General features: G+C 44.8%; 2 protein-coding genes across 5 annotated transcripts in view; both read left to right on the top strand.

The window, feature by feature from the left end:
* The window catches only part of spag9b (sperm associated antigen 9b), a 56,423-nt gene extending 43,313 nt beyond the window's left edge, over positions 1-13,110 (top strand). For 2 of the 4 annotated variants that reach the window (XM_042326677.1, XM_024432508.2), the window contains 20 exons: positions 202-259; positions 679-831; positions 1,011-1,059; positions 1,143-1,273; positions 1,847-1,903; positions 3,957-4,136; positions 4,317-4,449; positions 4,565-4,660; positions 6,528-6,695; positions 6,850-7,021; positions 7,169-7,384; positions 8,026-8,194; positions 8,273-8,401; positions 8,488-8,636; positions 8,899-9,047; positions 9,903-10,074; positions 10,274-10,387; positions 10,536-10,709; positions 10,783-10,920; positions 11,042-13,110. In XM_042326677.1, the coding sequence (XP_042182611.1) occupies positions 202-259; positions 679-831; positions 1,011-1,059; positions 1,143-1,273; positions 1,847-1,903; positions 3,957-4,136; positions 4,317-4,449; positions 4,565-4,660; positions 6,528-6,695; positions 6,850-7,021; positions 7,169-7,384; positions 8,026-8,194; positions 8,273-8,401; positions 8,488-8,636; positions 8,899-9,047; positions 9,903-10,074; positions 10,274-10,387; positions 10,536-10,709; positions 10,783-10,920; positions 11,042-11,163 (2,729 nt within the window). In that variant the 3' untranslated portion in view covers positions 11,164-13,110. Of the gene's footprint in view, positions 1-201; positions 260-678; positions 832-1,010; positions 1,060-1,142; positions 1,274-1,846; positions 1,905-2,730; positions 2,734-3,954; positions 4,137-4,316; positions 4,450-4,564; positions 4,661-6,527; positions 6,696-6,849; positions 7,022-7,168; positions 7,385-8,025; positions 8,195-8,272; positions 8,402-8,487; positions 8,637-8,898; positions 9,048-9,902; positions 10,075-10,273; positions 10,388-10,535; positions 10,710-10,782; positions 10,921-11,041 lie in introns of all 4 variants that reach the window. The other 2 variants (XM_042326676.1, XM_024432516.2) reach the window with 2 other exon arrangements.
* Positions 13,111-15,200: 2,090 nt separating this feature from the next.
* On the top strand, positions 15,201-18,287 carry LOC112258243 (probable vesicular acetylcholine transporter-A). Its single transcript, XM_024432489.1, has one exon. The coding sequence runs from the start codon at positions 15,816-15,818 to the stop codon at positions 17,409-17,411; it is 1,596 nt and encodes a 531-aa protein (XP_024288257.1). The 5' UTR covers positions 15,201-15,815; the 3' UTR covers positions 17,412-18,287.
* Positions 18,288-18,679: the final 392 nt, after the last annotated feature.

Raw genomic sequence — 18,679 nt, 5'->3', positions numbered from 1 at the left:
AAGTCGTGCTGTAAGACGATCTTGTCAAGTTAATCAGTTTTGTTTTCTACCTCACATTGCCAGCATGGGTGTCAGACTCAGACCTTAACTTTCTTGGTAAGACTGAAGGAATGTGTGTATCATGTTTTATATCGTTCCATTTGAGGGGAATTCTCATTTCTTATTAAAAATGTTTCTTTTTCATCCCTCCTTTTCCTCAAGGTATGGGTCGTGAAGTGGAGCACCTCATCCATGAGAACACTCAGCTGCTGGAGACCAAGTAAGGCGTGTTTTCAAATCACCTCCATCCATGCTCAAGAAATCAATGGAACATTATTAATTTGCCAGAGCAAGAATGTCCCACGTTGTGTAGTAAATTCACACTACTGCCACCTTCTGTTCACAGAGGGATTTAGCTTTCGTCAAAGAGTTCACCTAGCGCAGTGTTTCTGAATCCTGGTCCTGGACCCAAAGGGGTGCACATTTCTGTTTTTGTCCTAGCACTAAACACCCAATTCCATTAATCAAAGTTTTGATTATGAGTTGATTAGTGGAATCAGGTGTGTAATGATAGGACAAAAACAGAAATGTGCACCTCTTTGGGTCCCCAGGACCAGGATGCAGAAACAGTGGCCCAGAGAAAGTTGGTGTAGGGCCTAATGATCATGCTGACTAATCTCTGTCCTCACGGTTGGTCAGAAATGCGTTGAATGTGGTGAAGAATGACCTGATAGCGCGTGTAGATGAGCTGTCGTGTGAGAAGGAGGTGTTGCAGGGAGAGCTGGAGGCTGTGACTCAGGCCAAGACCAGACTGGAGGAGAAGAACAAGGAGCTAGAGGAGGAACTCAGGAGGTCAGTCTTCACTCTGCCTTCCTTCTCTCTGTCTGTTCGTTCCCCAGTTGAGATTAATATGGGATCCCCAGGCATCTCCTGTGTGTGTTCATCTCAAGCATGTGTGTGTCTGGGGTGTGTGCATCTCCGGTATGTGTGTCCCCGATGTGTGTTCATCACATGGTGTGTTTCTCTCTTAGGGTTCGGGTGGCAGAGGAAGACAAAGTGAAGACCAAGAGTGAAGAAGATGTGAGTTTGTGTGTGTGAGTTGTTTGTGTGTGTGAGTTGTTTGTGGAAGTGTCTAATGAGGGTGCTGATACCACTCCTGGCAGGCGGATGTTCCCACGGCTCAGAGGAAGAGGTTCACCAGGGTAGAGATGGCCAGAGTCCTCATGGAGAGGAACCAGTACAAGGAGAGACTGATGGAGCTACAGGAAGCTGTACGATGGACAGAGATGATACGGTGAGGGGAGGGAGAGGGAGGAGGGGAGTCTTGTAAATAAGAGCCAATTTATGCTTGATTCAAAAAGGCTTCGTATGGATGATGTGACTCAGTTGCGGAGCCTCCGGAGGCATGCAGAGGCCAAATTTAGTGTCGCTGTGGGCCTTCCAAATTTTGTAACAATGCGGAGGGCTCCGTATAGCTCCACATTGACAGGATTGGTTGACGGTAGGTGGCGGCTGGAGGTCCTGTATAAACATAAACTCACTTGACGACAGCTCTGCTCAAAACCTCTGCACTGCTCTGTGAAGCGCAAGAAGTATGAATGCCCTGACTTCTGCAGAGGCCGCATGACCGCCAATGCAGACATCGGATTGACCAAGCAGCGCCTTTTAAAGCTGAGCTACTCCAAAATAAAGTGATGCATATTGAAGAGTTTTTGTCTTCTGTGTTCCACCCACACATTGTTCTTATTGATAAACATGCACCCCTTCTAGTGCGTTCCGTCTTTGGCGACTAGCTAGTTGAGTAACAAGATTGTTTTTGTCTCAGCTGAATAGTGATGACTGCATGAAATATGTTATCTTCCCTCAGAGCATCTAGAGAGAACCCTGCCGCCGCAGACAAGAAGAAATCCAGCATCTGGCAGTTGTAAGATTCTCTCCTTTTTCACCATCACTCCTTTCCTACTACCACTCCTTTCCTACTACCACTCCACTCCTTTCCTACTACCACTCCTTTCCTACTACCACTCCACTCATTTCCTACTACCACTTCACTCCTTTTTCACCACCCCTCCTTTTTCACCATCACTCCTTTCCTACTACCACTCCTTTCCTACTACCACTCCACTCATTTCCTACTACCACTTCACTCCTTTTTTACCACCCCTCCTTTTTACCACCCCTCCTTTTTTACCACCCCTCCTTTTTCACCACCCCTCCTTTTTCACCACCCCTCCTTTTTTACCACCCCTCCTTTTCACCACCCCTCCTTTTTCACCACCCCTCCTTTTTCACCACCCCTCCTTTTTCACCACCCCTCCTTTTTCACCACCCCTCCTTTCCCCATTGCCCCTCCTTTCCCTATTGCCCCTCCTTTCCCTGTTGCCCCTCCTTTCCCTGTTGCCCCTCCTTTCCCTGTTGCCCCTCCTTTCCCTGTTGCCCCTCCTTTCCCTGTTGCCCCTCCTTTCCCTGTTGCCCCTCCCTTTTCTACTACCACTTCTTTTTCTACTACCACTCCCTTTTCTACTACCACTCCTTTCTATCTAATTTTCTTTACTCTTTTCTTTTTTGTCGCTTTTTTTGTGTTCTCTTTGTATTTCTCCGTACACTCCTCATCTCAGAGGTGTCATACCATACCTGAAGCTAAAGTCACTACGATGATTGTTGACCATCATTGATTCTGTTTTCCCCTTTTTGTTTTCAATTTTGTCTTTATTATATATGGTTTTTTTTACATCGCGTTTTGATCTCCAGCGTGTAGGTAAACCTTTGCCATGCTAAGTGTCTTCTTGAATCTGGTTTTTAACAAACAACATTAACAAAACATGCAGGGAGTGCCTGCCTGATCAGGGAATGTCTTTTTACTTCAAGTGACATTTTGTTTTCATTTAAAGTCGGAGTGAGCTCACATTTTTTGAAAACTCATAAGGAAAACCAACACTTATCCTCTTTGTCAAAAGTTTTGAATACGATTCACCTACAAACAGAAGGTGTGTGTACCTAGTACGCATATGAAATGTATTTAACTTCAATGTCTTGTAAATAGCCATTTCCCAATACAGGCTCTCCCTGTTGAGTTTCAGTAGGAATGGCTATGGTGTGTGGTTAATTTATGAATGACATGTATTGTTGGAGAGGGGTGTAATGCATCTGACTAATAATTTACTTATATTTTAGGCAGAGGGTAAAGCATTTATTTGTTGAAGAGGCGGTGTGTGCGTGAAATGTTAAATGCATGTTTATTGATGAAGAAATCCCTTGTCTTTCCTGTTGCCCTCTGGTCCCTCTGTCTCTGTTATCATGCCTGTGGTGGTTGTTTGTCATATGTGTGCAGGAGGTGTGTTGGGATGTGGGAGGGTGTGTGTGATGGGGTTGTGATGAGAAACTGGGCATAAGGTGGAATAGATGGTTGAATTCCAGAGTCAGGTGCAGTATGCCATCTGTGATTGGACAGATTTATGAATTGACAGACTGAGGTTGTTACCAAAAGGGAAGGCTATTTTCTGCTATATGGAGAGGGTCATAAAGTCTATGTTTTGACCTGATGGACTGTAGATATTTGATCTTAAACAGAAAGAATCCTGATATTTTTGGATCTAGCCTTATCTCACTCTTACTTAAAAAGCGTTGTCTAGAGTTGGGATTAGCAGTAATAGTTTGTAATTTTTGTTGTGTTCTGTGTTGACATACTAACTGCCTGGTTTATGTTACAGTATTAACCAATGCATTCCCTGCTCTCCCAACCCCTGTAAAATTGCTGAGTGGAGGCTGGCTCGCTGTTAAACCCTCCTTTTGGTCGTTGGTGTAGTCTTGGGGGTGGGGGGGTGTAAATCAACCCTTGATTTGAATATTTATCCCTTAAACCCTGCCGCTGCTGCTTTGTCCACCCCTCTATATGTGTCTCTGTCTGCTCTTTCTTTCTACCTTCTCTCTCCCTCCATCCCTGTATCCCTCTCTCCATCCCTCCCTCCGTCCTCCAGTTTCAGCCGGTTGTTCAGTTCAAGTGGTGGAGCAGCTAAGAAACCGGCGGAGGCGGCTCCAGTCAATGTGAAGTACAACGCCCCCTCGTCCCAGGTCCAGCCCTCCGTGAAGAAGAGGAGCGCAGCGCTGCAACAGCTACCCAGTGACAAGAGCAAGGCCTTCGACTTCCTCAATGAGGAGTGAGTGTTGGAGACATCTACTCATCTCTCCATTCACTCATGATCCTCCCAATTATTAATGCAGCCTTTCCTCCTTTGGCCCCACCTCCATGCCCCCATCTATTCTGTTTATTTATCTATCTATGCCAGATTGTGTGTCCAGAATAGATGGGAGTTTTTTTTATGCATCCCCCCGTTCAGGTCTGAGGCAGGCAACATGGTGTCTCGTAGGGAGCAGAAGAGAGCCCAGTACAGACAGGTGAAAGCCCACGTTGAGAAGGAAGAGGACGGCCGGGTACAGGCCTATGGGTGGAGCCTGCCACAGAAATTCAAGGTAGTTCAAGTCTCCTTGTGAATTACTTAATATGGCTGACTTTTAATATACGGGCTGTAGGTTACGTTAGGTTAAGTGACTCCAGGTATTTTGACCACACAATTTTATTTTACAGGTGGCCAACGGTGGTCAGACGTCAGAGAACAAGATGAAGAATCTACCTGTACCGGTCTACCTCCGACCACTGGATGAGAAAGATGCTACCATGAAGGTGTGTATACCAGAGTATGTGAGCTAGAGCGGAGCGTGCCCAATTTGACTGGAGCGTGGAGTGAGTTTCCCGAAGGCTGGCGCTTCGGCCTTCTCGCCCACTCCAGTAGCGCTCACTTCACAAGCTCAGGCCATGCCCAGCCCAGCATGCATTTGTAGTTTATTTGTGTGCTGCTAATAGCCCTTGCTTTAGTTTCTGTCATCTAGTATGCTAAATATTTTCATAAAGAAACTGATAAAACACACAGGTGCAAAATCAGGTGACTTCCAAAGATGAAAAGGTCCAAGCACAAGAGAGGGCAGGGCGTGTGGTAATGTAGTGCCCACAACTAAAAAATCATTATGGGGTCAGGAAAGACTGGTATCCCGAAAGTACTTAGTATGTGTACATACTAACAGAAAGGAACGAGGTGAGTAGCTAGCTGTGTCATTGTAGCAAAGTATTTATAAACTAAAAATCAGATCTCTTTAAGTTTTGTTGATTTTTGTTCTATTATCTATACAATAGGTCATCATTGATTTTTATCCCAATAGGCCAGGCATATTACCTCTTTCAAGGAGATGTATCTGTTTTGATAGGGTTGTTTTACCTAAAATCCTTTTAGGCCTACCTACAAACAAAAAAAAACTAATTCCTGCCCAACCTGGCAAGAACGGCCCAAAGGGTGTTTAGTGTCCCCAGTGGCTCTACAAGTGGTTAGAGGGTAATTCTCCACTGCTGGCCTGTTCTCCAGGCACCATCACATGAGCCTGAAGTCACAGACTGGCCAAACTCATGTTTCTAAAAGTGAATTCAAAGGCACTGTAGACTGAGCCTAATAAGGCATTTTTTGTTTAATTTGTAATGAATTCTAAGTAAGTCATAGCATATATATGCAAATTATAGAATATAATTATTTAATGTTGGGTTGTAGTTTGAAATACTTTCTAAACTAGTAGTTAATGGTTACATGTATGAGGAATGTATATGGTGGGATCAATGGAGGGTGGATAAGAAGTATGGGTCTGGAGAGTTACAAAGTAAGGGAAAAGGAAATCACTTGGTTGCGGTCACTGATAAAGTTGGATAGTGAGGAATGTGGACCGAGGTCAGATGAAGGGAGAAGGAACTTTTTTTACATTTTTATTATTACACGTAACTTAACATGCCGGACAACAAAGATGTAGTGTTTAGAGGTGCAAGGAGGAGACTCTACCTAAAGGAGGGTATAATTACTTGTGCTGGGGGAGACATATCTTTGTCTTTTCAGCTGTTTGACCCAGTTGGTGAATAAACTTGATTTAAGCTTTGATTAGTTGTCTGTTAGGTTCTGACAAACAGAGTGAAAAACTAACAAATACAACAAAATGTTGTTTTCAAATGCTGAGCACTTAATGTCCCTGCCAGCCTGGTGTAGTGCTCGCTAATGCTTCACAATATATTTCTTTGTAGCCTATAGCCTTGACATTTTTAAAATAATATAGTAATTAATTGAAAGTAATTCAATTTTGTTCCTTCTTAGGCTCCCTGTCTGGCTCCTGACCTATTTAGATTGTTTATATGCTGTTTAATATGACATGTAGCCTATGACATGTTTATTCAAATACTTTTCCTTCAGGTCATATGGTTTGGTTTCAATACTTCAAAACAAAATGGTAGGTCTGGGTAGTCACAAAAATAATGGGTGTTGGTTCAATTGTGATTTTTAATGAATGGAGCGAATTTGGAGCAGCAGTTTCTCTTCCTATGAGCGATGAGTGGTTTTTAGCAGAGCAGTAGGAAAGGACCGCCCAGCTCCACTCACAAACTGGTCTCTACACCTATTCTTACCTTGTATGTCTCTCTATATATAGGGACATATTGCTAACTGTGTGTCTCCCCCCCGTAGCTGTGGTGTGCTGTAGGTGTGAACCTGTCAGGGGGTAAGACTCGTGACGGGGGGTCAATAGTAGGAGCCAGTGTGTTCTACAGTGACCTGACCAGCCCTGGTCCTGAGAGCCGTTGCAGGAAGACAGGATCACAGAGCAGTCTGGACAAACTGGACCAGGACCTGAAGGTACATGTACACAACACACATGGTCAGCCAGCATACACACACACACATGCGCTCATGCAATACAGGCACGCTCATGCAATACAGGCACGCTCATGCAATACAGGCACGCTCATGCAATACAGGCACGCTCATGCAATACTTGTGTGTGGTGTAGGAGCAGGAGAAGGAGCTGCATCACCAGGAGGAGCTGTCCTCTCTGGTCTGGATCTGTACCAGTACTCAGGCCACCACGAAGGTCATCGTCATCGACGCCAACCAGCCTGGGAACGTCCTGGAGAACTTCTTAGTCTGCAACTCCCACGTCCTCTGCATGGCCAGCGTGCCAGGTCTGTCTTTGTGTGCGTTTTTATATGAGCACTCAAGACCCAGCAAAATACGTATATTTATTTTGATTGTAGCTAACCATAACATGTTTGTTTGTACACGTTTATATATGGTGGTCTTGGGTGTATATGTGCTTGCGTGTGTGTCAGGTGCCAGAGAGACTGACTACCCGGCAGGGGAGGAGGTACCCCATAACCCGGAGGCGGGGTCAAGTGCTGAGGGCGGGACTCTCGAAGCCAGCACAACCAGTAGTGGCTCAGGGGGCGAAGCTGGAGTGCTGGCAGGGATCAATGTGGTTGGCTGCTCTACTGAGGGGGCGGTGGCTACCCCCCAGACAGCAAGCCCAGAGAATGAGACCGACACAGGTAAGAGCCGTCCCTCTGAAGTTTCTACTGATCTAGTCACACTGGACTGATGTGCCGAGTTAGTAGATACTTTGCTAGTTCCAGAGGTGGGTGATTGCTGGGTTTGCTAGCTAGACGAGAGGTCATGGACCCGGACGAACCCGAGAACAATCAGACCGGAACCCGAATGGAACCTAGACCCGATTGGACCAGAGTGACAAAAATGTTATGTTTATCAGCCAAGGTGGTCAACTGGTTAACAAGTAGGTCTTTATATGTTGACTAGGCCTTCTATAAGTTAATACATTCGCCTTATTAGCGTAAAATAAATATGCTATAGTCTATGCAGAGCTGTGGTCAAGTCCATTCAGTCTGTCAGCTGTAGGTACGTAGACTGAGACCCGATGACAATCAAACAGGACCCGACCCGGTCCCGAGGGACAAGTTACGACTGTCGGGTATATCAGGCCCACTCGGACCAGTGAAGACCTCTAAACTAAACCCTTTCCCCCCACTTTCTCCATGGAATGATCCACTGAATTCCTAGGTCTACCCTACAGGGTTATAGAAACATGTGATTTGGACTATTGGTTCCCAAATGGGATTCCCGGTCCATTTAAAAAGTATTCTACTCTTCTTCTCTCTCCCTCCTCCCTGTGTAGACTCCAAGGCTGCAGAGGAGGCTACTGAAGCTACAGAGGCCAGTGCAGGTCCCGCAGGTCCGGAGCATGACTTAAGTCAGAGGGGAGTCTACACTGAACATGTCTTCACTGACCCTCTGGGTGTTCAGAGTACTAGCCCTGGGAAGTCGCCAGCCAACTACACACAGAGGTATGGACAAACACACACACACGGACAAACAAAAACACACACACAAACACACATTATACATTCTGTTTCCATTCTCAGGGAGTCTGATCTGGTAAAGGATGGTGTGAGCTCCAACCCTAACCCAGAGGAACAGGACCTGATGAGAGAAGAAGCCCAGAAGATGAGCAGTGTTTTACCCACCATGTGGCTGGGGGCACAGAACGGATGGTGAGACGCCAATCTGCTAATTAATTAATCAGATCTGTTTATCAATCTCATATTGATCTCATCAGTCAAACGTGTGTGTGTGTCAGTGTGTACGTGCACTCGTCAGTGGCCCAGTGGAGGAGGTGTCTCCACTCTATAAAGCTGAAGGACTCTGTCCTGGGCATCGTCCATGTGAAGGGGAGAGTGTTGGTGTCTCTGGCTGATGGAACACTGGCTATCTTCCACAGAGGAGTGGGTAAGGCTGACGTGTTTCCATATGCTTTCTTACATTTGTTTGTGTGTCCGTTGATCTACTTGAATCCCATATAAGGGGATTCACCTGTTTTTGCTTTGTCATTATGGGTATTGTGTGTAGATTGAGGGTGGGGAAAAAAAGAAAAGATTTAATGCATTTTTAGAATAAGGCTGTAACATAACAGTGGAAAAAGTTGAGGGGTCTGAATATTTTCTGAATGCACTGTATATGCTGGTGCTAACCCCCACCCCTTCCCCTCCAGATGGTCAGTGGGATCTGACCAACTACCACCTGTTAGACCTGGGCAGACCCCACCACTCTATCCGCTGTATGACCGTGGTTCACGACAAGGTCTGGTGTGGCTTCAGGAACAAGATCTACGTTGTCCAGCCCAAAGCCATGAAGATAGAGGCATGCCTGACACACACACGGAATCATGCAGGCTCAGACGGACTGACTCGCATTCTAAACACACAGGCTGACGGACTGACTCGCATTCTAAACACCCAGGCTCAGACGGACTGACTCGCATACTAAACACACAGGCTCAGACGGACTGACTCGCATACTAAACACACAGGCTCAGACGGACTGACTCGCATACTAAACACACAGGCTCAGACGGACTGACTCGCATACTAAACACAGGCTCAGACGGACTGACTCGCATACTAAACACAGGCTCAGACGGACTGACTCGCATACTAAGCACACAGGCTCAGACGGACTGACTCGCATACTAAGCACACAGGCTCAGACGGACTGACTCGCATACTAAGCACACAGGCTCAGACGGACTGACTCGCATACTAAGCACACAGGCTCAGACGGACTGACTCGCATACTAAGCACACAGGCTCAGACGGACTGACTCGCATACTAAGCACACAGGCTCAGACGGACTGAGCACACAGGCTCAGACGGACTGACTCGCGTACTATACACACAGGCTCAGACGGACTGACTCGCGTACTGAACACACAGGCTCAGACGGACTGACTCGCGTACTGAACACACAGGCTCAGACGGACTGACTCGCGTACTGAACACACAGGCTCAGACGGACTGACTCGCGTACTGAACACACAGGCTCAGACGGACTGACTCGCGTACTGAACACACAGGCTCAGACGGACTGACTCGCGTACTGAAGACCGGCTCAGACGGACTGACTCGCGTACTGAACACACAAGTCTAACCATCCACAGATTATAGTTGTCACCCTCCTCTCCTTTTCCATCCTCTCTCATCTCTCTCCCCCCGTAGAAGTCATTTGATGCCCACCCCCGTAAGGAGAGCCAGGTGAGACAGCTGGCGTGGGATGGAGATGGTATCTGGGTGTCGATCCGACTGGACTCTACTCTGAGACTGTTCCACGCCCACACACACCAACACCTGCAGGATGTCGACATAGAACCCTACGTCAGCAAGATGCTGGGTGAGGAACCCAGGGCATTTAAACACATGTTGTTGTGTTTTATGCTTCTAATGCAACTTGTTTGAGTTTGTGTCCTCGTTAGCTGATTAATATGGAACAGGGATTCATGGCGTTAGAAAGCCCAAGTCACGTACAGGAAATATAGACCCGTACTTCATTATTTATTTTCTTAATAATGAGTCATGTTGATCTCCCTCAGGTACGGGGAAGCTGGGCTTCTCGTTTGTCAGGATCACAGCTCTCATGGTGTCCTGTAACCGTCTCTGGGTCGGCACTGGCAATGGAGTCATCATCTCTATACCTCTCACTGACAGTAAGGGGAAGTAATGCATCTCTCTCTCCATCACCGTCTCTTTGCCCATCTCTTTCCCCTCTATGTAATTTTTAATTTATCTCTCATCCCTCCATCTATTCACCCTTTCTCTATTTAATGATTCATCTCTCTCTCGCTCTGTCTCTAGCCAATAAGGTGACGGCGGGGCCAGGTAAACCTGGTGGAACAATCCGTGTGTATGGTGATGAGAACAGTGACAAGGTGACAGCTGGAACCTCTGTACCCTTCTGCTCCATGGCTCACGCTCAGCTCTGTTTCCATGGTCACCGAGATGCCGTCAAGTTCTTCACGGCTGTCCCAGGTAATTTCACTTCTCTTCCCTCTTCTTCTCCTCCTCCTGCCTTTTAACTGGATGAAGGTCCTCCCTCCCCCAGGTCAGGTGATCCCATCAGGTGCTGGCGGAGCAGCAGAAGTGGGGAGTGACAAGTTGCTAGAGGAGCACCCTCAACAACAGCAGGAAAGGTCTGTTCTAGTGATGAGTGGTGGAGAGGGATACATTGACTTCAGGATGGGTGAGTTGGCTAGGACCGTATTATCAGACAATCAATTGACAAGTACTGCCCGTATATGGCAGGGAATGAAAACATACAGATTTGTATAAATTGAAGTGGCTTAATGTTTGTCTGTGTGTAGGTGACGAGGCTGGGGAAACTGAGGAGCCACTGGATGAGCACACTCTGAAGCTGCAGCCTTTCCTGGCTAAAGCTGAGAGGAGTCACCTGATCGTCTGGCAGGTCATGGGCAGTCAGGCCTGAACTTTTAACCCTTGATCTCTAACCCTGCCACAGAGATGAAGAATGGGAGGAGCCTGCTCGAAGCAGGAACAAAGCTGGCCAATCAGATTCACTCCTATGCATGTTTCTTTTTGTTTTACGGTTATTTTTTATTTAATTTGTAATTTACTGATTGTATTGAATTTTAAATCTGATACAAGCCTGTTGCTCTTCTATTATTACTATTTTTATTATTATTGAAAACTAAATCATTTCTGTTTATTTAATTTTCTTAGGTCATGTTTTACACTTGGTTTTATATTGTATGCCTAGTGTCCAACCCCTTTGTCCAAATACTGCGTGGCGATTGGTGGGAATCAATGTAGGTTCAAGGTATGTCTTTGGCCACACCCCTGTCCTCATCTTTGCTTCCTTTCAGTAAAGGACCAATGGGACAGAGGGGACAATACTGTATGAAACTGTACGAAACACCTGCACACAGGAGAATAATAATGTCGGTGTTTGAACTGCAAAACCAAATCAACTGCATGATGTCCAATAAGAAAGCAAGTATTACAGGACAATCCAGCGATGGAGCCAATCGTGTGTGTCCTAAATGATACAGGTGTGCTCTTCTTGCATGATCATTTTTATTTTATTTTGTGAGAACATGGATGTTGCAATACAGTTTAATCAATTGTCTGTTTTCTGGACTTGGGATCAGTGTTGTTCTCCATGACTATGGTCTATGGAAAACCTGATAGATCGCAGATCAATCATGTCTGCAGCTGCAGGGTCAGAGAATCACCCTATTCCAATACCTAAAAATGCATCCTCCCTTCCTAGGGGTAATTACAACTGGGTTGGATTGATGATTGAGACAGATTAGTAGTTAATTACCTCACGGAAGGTAGGTAGGAAGGCAGGGTTGCACTTTAAGTGTGTTGGAACAGGGTCTCTGACTTTAGTTTCTGGGCCGCTGCTCTCCCATCCTGCTCTCCCATCTTCCTTCCCATCAGTTAGAGCTTGCAGACATTTTACAAAAATCAACTGTTGCCTTAGGTTTGAAAGTTTTTAAAAAAGAAGGAAAAAAAGGAAATGTTTAAAACTGCATTATGGACTTTTGAAGTGTGACTGAGTATGTATACCTATGTGAAAGAATGTTACCAAAGGAAAAATAATTTCAGTTGATCAGAATAAAGTAAATGTACAGTGTTGTAGCAGTATTTTCAACCCGTCTCTCTGTAGATACAATAACATTTTGACAGACCGTCTTTGTTATAAAGTTTGTGGTGTATGGATAGATATATTTTTAAGCCATCTCTGCAAATGCAGAGATGTGATTGTGTATAATAGCTGGTTTCTCTGCGCCTGGAGTCTTTTGTATGCTCAGAGTAGATGTTACCCATAGGCACAGATCTAGGATCAATTTACCCTCCGCAAATCCCAATGTGAACAATTAGGGGAGGAACAACTCAACACTGACATTAGATAAGCGTCTAGGGGCAACGTCTTCCTTTTACCTTTTGTACACTAGGGGACAGAGTGACTGATCTCTGACCAAACAGGATCCCTCCTGATAGGTTGATAGTCTCTGAACACTTCAGTATCATATTTGAAGCCTATTTTTATTATTGACTTTTTGTCTTTTCGACCCTAATCTGTGGTTGTGTCTAGATGCGGAGTAAAGTGTCATTTGACACACTCTGCCGGAGTCTGGTCTGTGTACCAGCAGATTGTGCTGGTGAGTGACTACGGTGTCTGTCGTGAGGAGTGAACAAGGGCGTGTGTTTTGCCTTTGCTGGTCTGTGTGTGTGTGTGTGTCTGTCTGTCTGTCTGTCTGTCTGCTCTCCAGGAGAAGAGACGTTTCATATCGCAGTTTAGCCATTTCAGTATTTATTTCTATGAAAGAGTCTTTGCAGTTCAGAATGTAACTTTGTACAATATGAAATATGACTATGAATATAAATTGTATATGAAACATTGAAATGGCTTGGGTTTATTGTTTTGACAATGATTGTAATTGGAATGGTTGAATTAGAGAGAGAGACTACTGCGCTATACACTACCCTGCTTGTACAAAACATTAACACCTTCCTAATATTGAGTAGCACCCCCTTTTGCCCTCAGAATAACCTCAATTTGTCTGGGCATGGATTGTTCAAGGTATCAAACGTTCCACAGGGTTGCATGTTGACTCCAATGCATCCCACTGTTGTCAAGTTTGCTGGATGTTCTTTGGGTGGTGGTGGACCAATCTTGATACACACAGGAAACTGCTGAGCATGATAAACCATTCTTACCCATTTATCCTCTGAATGCCACACATATATACACAAGCCATGTCTCAATTGTCTTGAGGATTAAAAATCGTATTTTAACCTGTCTCTTCCCCTTCATCTACGCTGAATTGAAGTGGCTTTAAAAAGTGGCGTCAATAAGCTTCCAACTGGATTCCCCTTGTCAGTCTGTCATGGAAAGAGCAGGTGCTCCTAATGTTTTGTACACTCCAGGGGGGAGGTTGAGTGCACTGGGCAGAAGTTGGCATTAGGCACAGATCTGGGGCCAGTGTATCTTCACAAAATCCTTAATTACTGCTAAGGTAAAATGTGAAACTGACTTTAGGTCAGTGCCTAAGATCAACTTCTTCCAACTCCTGTGTTGAACAGGTCAATGCCCCCGCCCCCCCAACTTGTGTTGCTGTGACTGGTTGTCCTCAATAACAGTACATCCATCACCTATCTATGTACTGATACAGCATATCTTTAGCCTTTAATTATTTTAACTATCAATTAAACTGACTTGTGGGGAAACTTGTGTGTCTCTGCTTTTTGCAAGATTTTCAAGAATTTTGGAAGCACTGTCAGCTGCTTGTTAACAGACCTGGGTCTTTCCAATACATGAAGTGTGTTTAAAATCGACCTCATGAAATATACATTGTTTTCAACGCATACATGCAGTGAGCTCAAAGTATTGGGACAGTGACAAATGCTTTAATTTGAGAGTATTTTCATCCATATTGAGTGAACCATTTCAGAATTACAGCACTTTTGGTACATGGTATCTCATAGCTCTGGTTCATCGTGAGTCTCCTGTAACGCCCTGGACCAGAGCTAATCGGGTACCAGTGTCCAAGAGGTTGCTACAATCACAGCTGCATCCTGTAGAGCACTCAAACTCAACTCTGGACATCAAAGCCAGTACCACTACGTGTTTTCATTTGTTGCCCTCTAATTGGGAACTGATTTAGACAAGGGACACCAGGTGGGTGCAATTATCAGGTAGAACAGAAAACCAGCAGGCTCTGAACCTCGTAGGGTCGCAGTTGAATAACCCTGGTATAGAGTATAGCGATAGTATAGCATGTAGTAGTTTTAGTGACCACTAGATAGCACCAGTGTCTTGTATATAGCCAACCTCTTCAGGAGTACTTAGTTACTATGCAAGCTCAATGCTCTATGGCAGAGAAAAATACTTGCTTGCTTTATGTGCATGTAACACTGGGATTCCTGACCTGGCGTGGGATCAGAGAAAGTTTTACCTGAGAATTCTAACACTTCCGGGAATGTTTCAAATAATTTCGATTTTAGGTGAGAGTCAAAAGAAGCCCATGCAACTAGTGTAGGCTAGTCATTTAAATTGGGTGCGTTTTAGATTATACTTAATATTAATTTGACAAAGGCTGTGTAGAGAAATACGGTATGGTCCTGATATGATCATTGTACATTGGCCTGTCTGACTGTGCACTGGGCAGGAGCTGTCCCCTCCGCTGTGGTGCTGAGTATAAGAACGTTCGGGATGGCGAGAATCCGGGTGCCATAGCCACGATCATCCCAGAGCAACGCGCAAGAGCAGCGACATGATTAGGGAATTGTAAAGAAACAGTGATAAATTAAAACTCCAATAATAGGCTAATAACTTGGGCCAATACATCTGGAATGTCAATCAGTGTACCTTGCTGGGAGGGTTTTCCCGCGATCGTGTAGGTTTAGAGACGTCATGATGATGCTCACTCTTATTGGTTAAGGGACTGCCATGTTCTGAATTAGCATAAAGGACGCAACTGGAAAAGGATCCACTTGGGGGTAAGCTGGTGATGCGTCACAGCCCTTGGTGAAAGAGAGAAAAAAAAAAAGAACTCAAAATATCGACAAACCTGCGAATCAATGCGTGCCAATGGCAACGAAACCATTCGTGATCTCAAAACGGAACACAAACGTGCTACAGGTGATTCGAGGCATGAGCATTGGAATCGAAGATATCCGGGGTCCCAAGTTCCATAAACAACTTATACAAACGTTCCATAGAAACTTGACATGGAGTATTCGCGGTTGAAGTCCTACACCGTGTAGAGAAGAGCACAATATTTCACCGCATCACTTCTATAGACCATGAAACAGCACCGAATGTGAGCGCGAGGGAGTGAAACAAGAATAAGTTGAGGCTGAGAAATCCACCAACCGCCGAAGAAGCCAGCAGCCTCGCGCGCTGTCAGAAAATCACAAGGAGAAAAGTTCTAAGCCTGCTGCGCCTTTGTCTTTCGCATTGCGTAAGTGAACTAAAAAACAGCTACATAAATGTACAGGGACAGTATTATCTGTCTTGCTGAGATATCAGAATAGCAGCAGAGAGCAGAGGAAAATAAAACAACAACTGCTGTTTTGTATTGACAACAACAATAATAGCAGATCATCATGGATACAGGGGAGTCCTCCGGGCTGGCCAAATCAGCCGCTGTAAAACTGTCCGAGATGGGAGAAAGAACGAAACAGTTTGGCAACGCAATGAAAGCCCCGGACCATCAAAGACGGATCATTTTAGTGATCGTCTGCGTGGCTCTTCTTCTAGACAATATGCTCTATATGGTTATAGTCCCGATTATACCCGACTACCTTGCTGATTTAGAGCTTGAGCAAGCAGAGCACGTCCACGTAGTTATACATCCTAATTCTTCAATCAACAGCACAATGAGCTCAGCCCAAGCTAAAAGCAACAGGGACAATTTAGACGTCCAAATAGGAGTACTTTTTGCGTCGAAGGCTATCTTGCAGCTATTGGTGAACCCTTTGTCAGGAACTTTCATAGACCGCGTTGGATACGACATTCCACTCCTGATAGGACTAACCGTCATGTTCTTTTCCACATGTATATTTGCTTTCGCTGAGAACTACGCGACGCTGTTTTTTGCCCGTAGTTTGCAAGGTCTGGGCTCAGCTTTCGCCGACACCTCAGGAATTGCCATGATAGCAGATAAATACACCGAAGAATCGGAGAGAAGTAAAGCCCTTGGTATCGCCCTGGCGTTCATCTCTTTCGGGAGCCTGGTAGCACCTCCCTTCGGGGGTATCCTGTACGAGTTTGCCGGTAAAAGAGTACCGTTTATCGTTCTCGCCGTTGTTTGCCTTATAGACGGGATTCTGCTCTTGACCGTGATCAAGCCGTTCTCGAACAGGACTAGAGACAATATGCCGGTGGGTACCCCCATCTACAAACTAATGGTTGACCCCTACATAGCTGTCGTGGCAGGTGCCCTAACAGTGTGCAATATCCCCCTGGCCTTTCTGGAGCCCACCATAGCCAACTGGATGGAGAGCACCATGCATTCAACTAAGTGGGAAATGGGATTATGTTGGCTGCCTGCTTTCTTCCCACATGTTCTGGGTGTCTACATGACCGTCAAACTGGCTTCTAAGTACCCCAACCTGCAGTGGTTCTATGGAGCCTTGGGCATGGTCATTATCGGGGCCAGCTCATGCACCGTTCCAGCATGCAAAACATTCGGCCAGTTAATCGCCCCGTTATGCGGCATATGTTTCGGCATTGCTCTCGTGGACACTGCCCTGTTGCCAACACTTGCCTTTCTGGTCGACGTGCGTCATGTGTCCGTGTACGGCAGCGTCTACGCTTTAGCTGACATCTCCTATTCTGTCGCGTATGCCATGGGTCCTATCGTGGCGGGGAATATAGTGCACAACTATGGGTTTGTCCAACTCAACCTGGGCATGGGCCTCGTCAATGTCCTGTACGCACCGGCGCTTCTGCTGCTCCGTAATGTGTGCCAAATGAAGCCGTCCTACTCCGAGAGAGATAACCTGTTGGTGGACGATGATGAACCCGAGGGTCTGTATGATACCATGAAGATGGAGGAGCGGAAAGGCAAGAAGAAGGGTTATAGTTCGGCAGGGAACTGCTTGCCTGTGGTGGTGGTGGATGAGAATGGAGGGTTTGACCCGTTTAGAGCACAAACACGTGCCTCTTCAGAGGAATCCTTTGGTCCAGAGTACAGTTAGAATACTCAGAGTACAGCTAGAATACTGTATCGCAACATAGAACTACACCTAGAATGGAGTACAACTTAGAACGTCCCCGAATACACTGAGAGTTCGAGAGTTATGATTTATGGACCTGCCAAAAGAGGGTATACAGTCACTTCACTCTGTAATATACTCATGTGCAATATAGAAATACCCAATCACCCAATCATACTTGTGTGACCCGTTTCCAAAGTTGATTTAATTTCATCGTAATTGAACAAGTCTTCTCTGTATGTATTGTTTCTTATGGTCGTCTAAATGGAGTACTATTGTGAGAGGTCTATCAAATACAGTTGACTATGTGTGCATTACTACTGCAGAGTATTGTAAAAAAAGTAAATAGATAAATGTATGTACAATATTATATTGATATTATAAATACACGTCCAACTGCCAACGCATCAACTAGCCTTTTGTGCAAAAAACAACAACTCCTTTTTAGTACTGGCAACCCTTGATTTCCTTTCTTAATTTCGTTGACATATTGACTATCATTTGTATTTTGCTTTTGTTTTGTTTTGTTTTCCTTTTCCATATCTAATATCGAAACGTTGCCTAATTGTGACCTCTGTATTTTTGTAATTTCTTTTTGTGATGTTTTTGTTTTTCTTCGTGAAATGTAGTGTATTATAAACAAATGCGTGTTGTACATATGTGGATATTTACATAGTAAATGATTCAATTGTATTTGGGCCTATGCATATTTGAGTGTGTGCGTGATGTATGCGTGTATGTTGAAACGGTGTATTGTCAAAACGTAATGAAGTGATTATCCGTCATAGCTCATTAACAACTTCCTAAATTGAGCACATATATGTTAATATATCGATAATAGTTATAATAAAATTGTATTTAAATATAAGGTGTTTTGTGTGTGTCATAATTATTTATAGTGAGATTATAAAATCATCTTTAAATCATGTTCTGAATCAAACGAATAGCGTTTGATTAGGTGCGTAATGGTCGCTAGCTAGCAATGTTACCAAATAAACTGGTGGATAGAAATCCTTAATGTTGTCTGTCCTACACCCAATGCCTATGTTGAAGAGAATAGACAAGACGATGAAGTTAATACACAAGCCCCCTTCGGATCCTGGTTGAATCAACAGTTTAGTTACAGACATTAGTTAACAATCTCTATTACAAACATTACCATTTCTGTGCGTAATTTTGATTTAGGTGTAAACGCTTTGTAGTCAGAGATTTGAGAGAAAATTACAGTTACAGGGGTGGATTGTTATTCT

The sequence above is a fragment of the Oncorhynchus tshawytscha genome, linkage group LG01, assembly GCF_018296145.1.
Source record: "Oncorhynchus tshawytscha isolate Ot180627B linkage group LG01, Otsh_v2.0, whole genome shotgun sequence".
NCBI classification, from domain to species: domain Eukaryota; kingdom Metazoa; phylum Chordata; class Actinopteri; order Salmoniformes; family Salmonidae; genus Oncorhynchus; species Oncorhynchus tshawytscha.
Note: the sequence above shows the minus strand (reverse complement) of the source record. Positions and strands in the feature narration are given on the sequence as shown.

Bases quoted from the DNA above. Each gene is read 5' to 3' on its own strand.
- LOC112258243 (XM_024432489.1), top strand. From the start codon at position 15,816: ATGGATACAGGGGAGTCCTCCGGGCTGGCCAAATCAGCCGCTGTAAAA.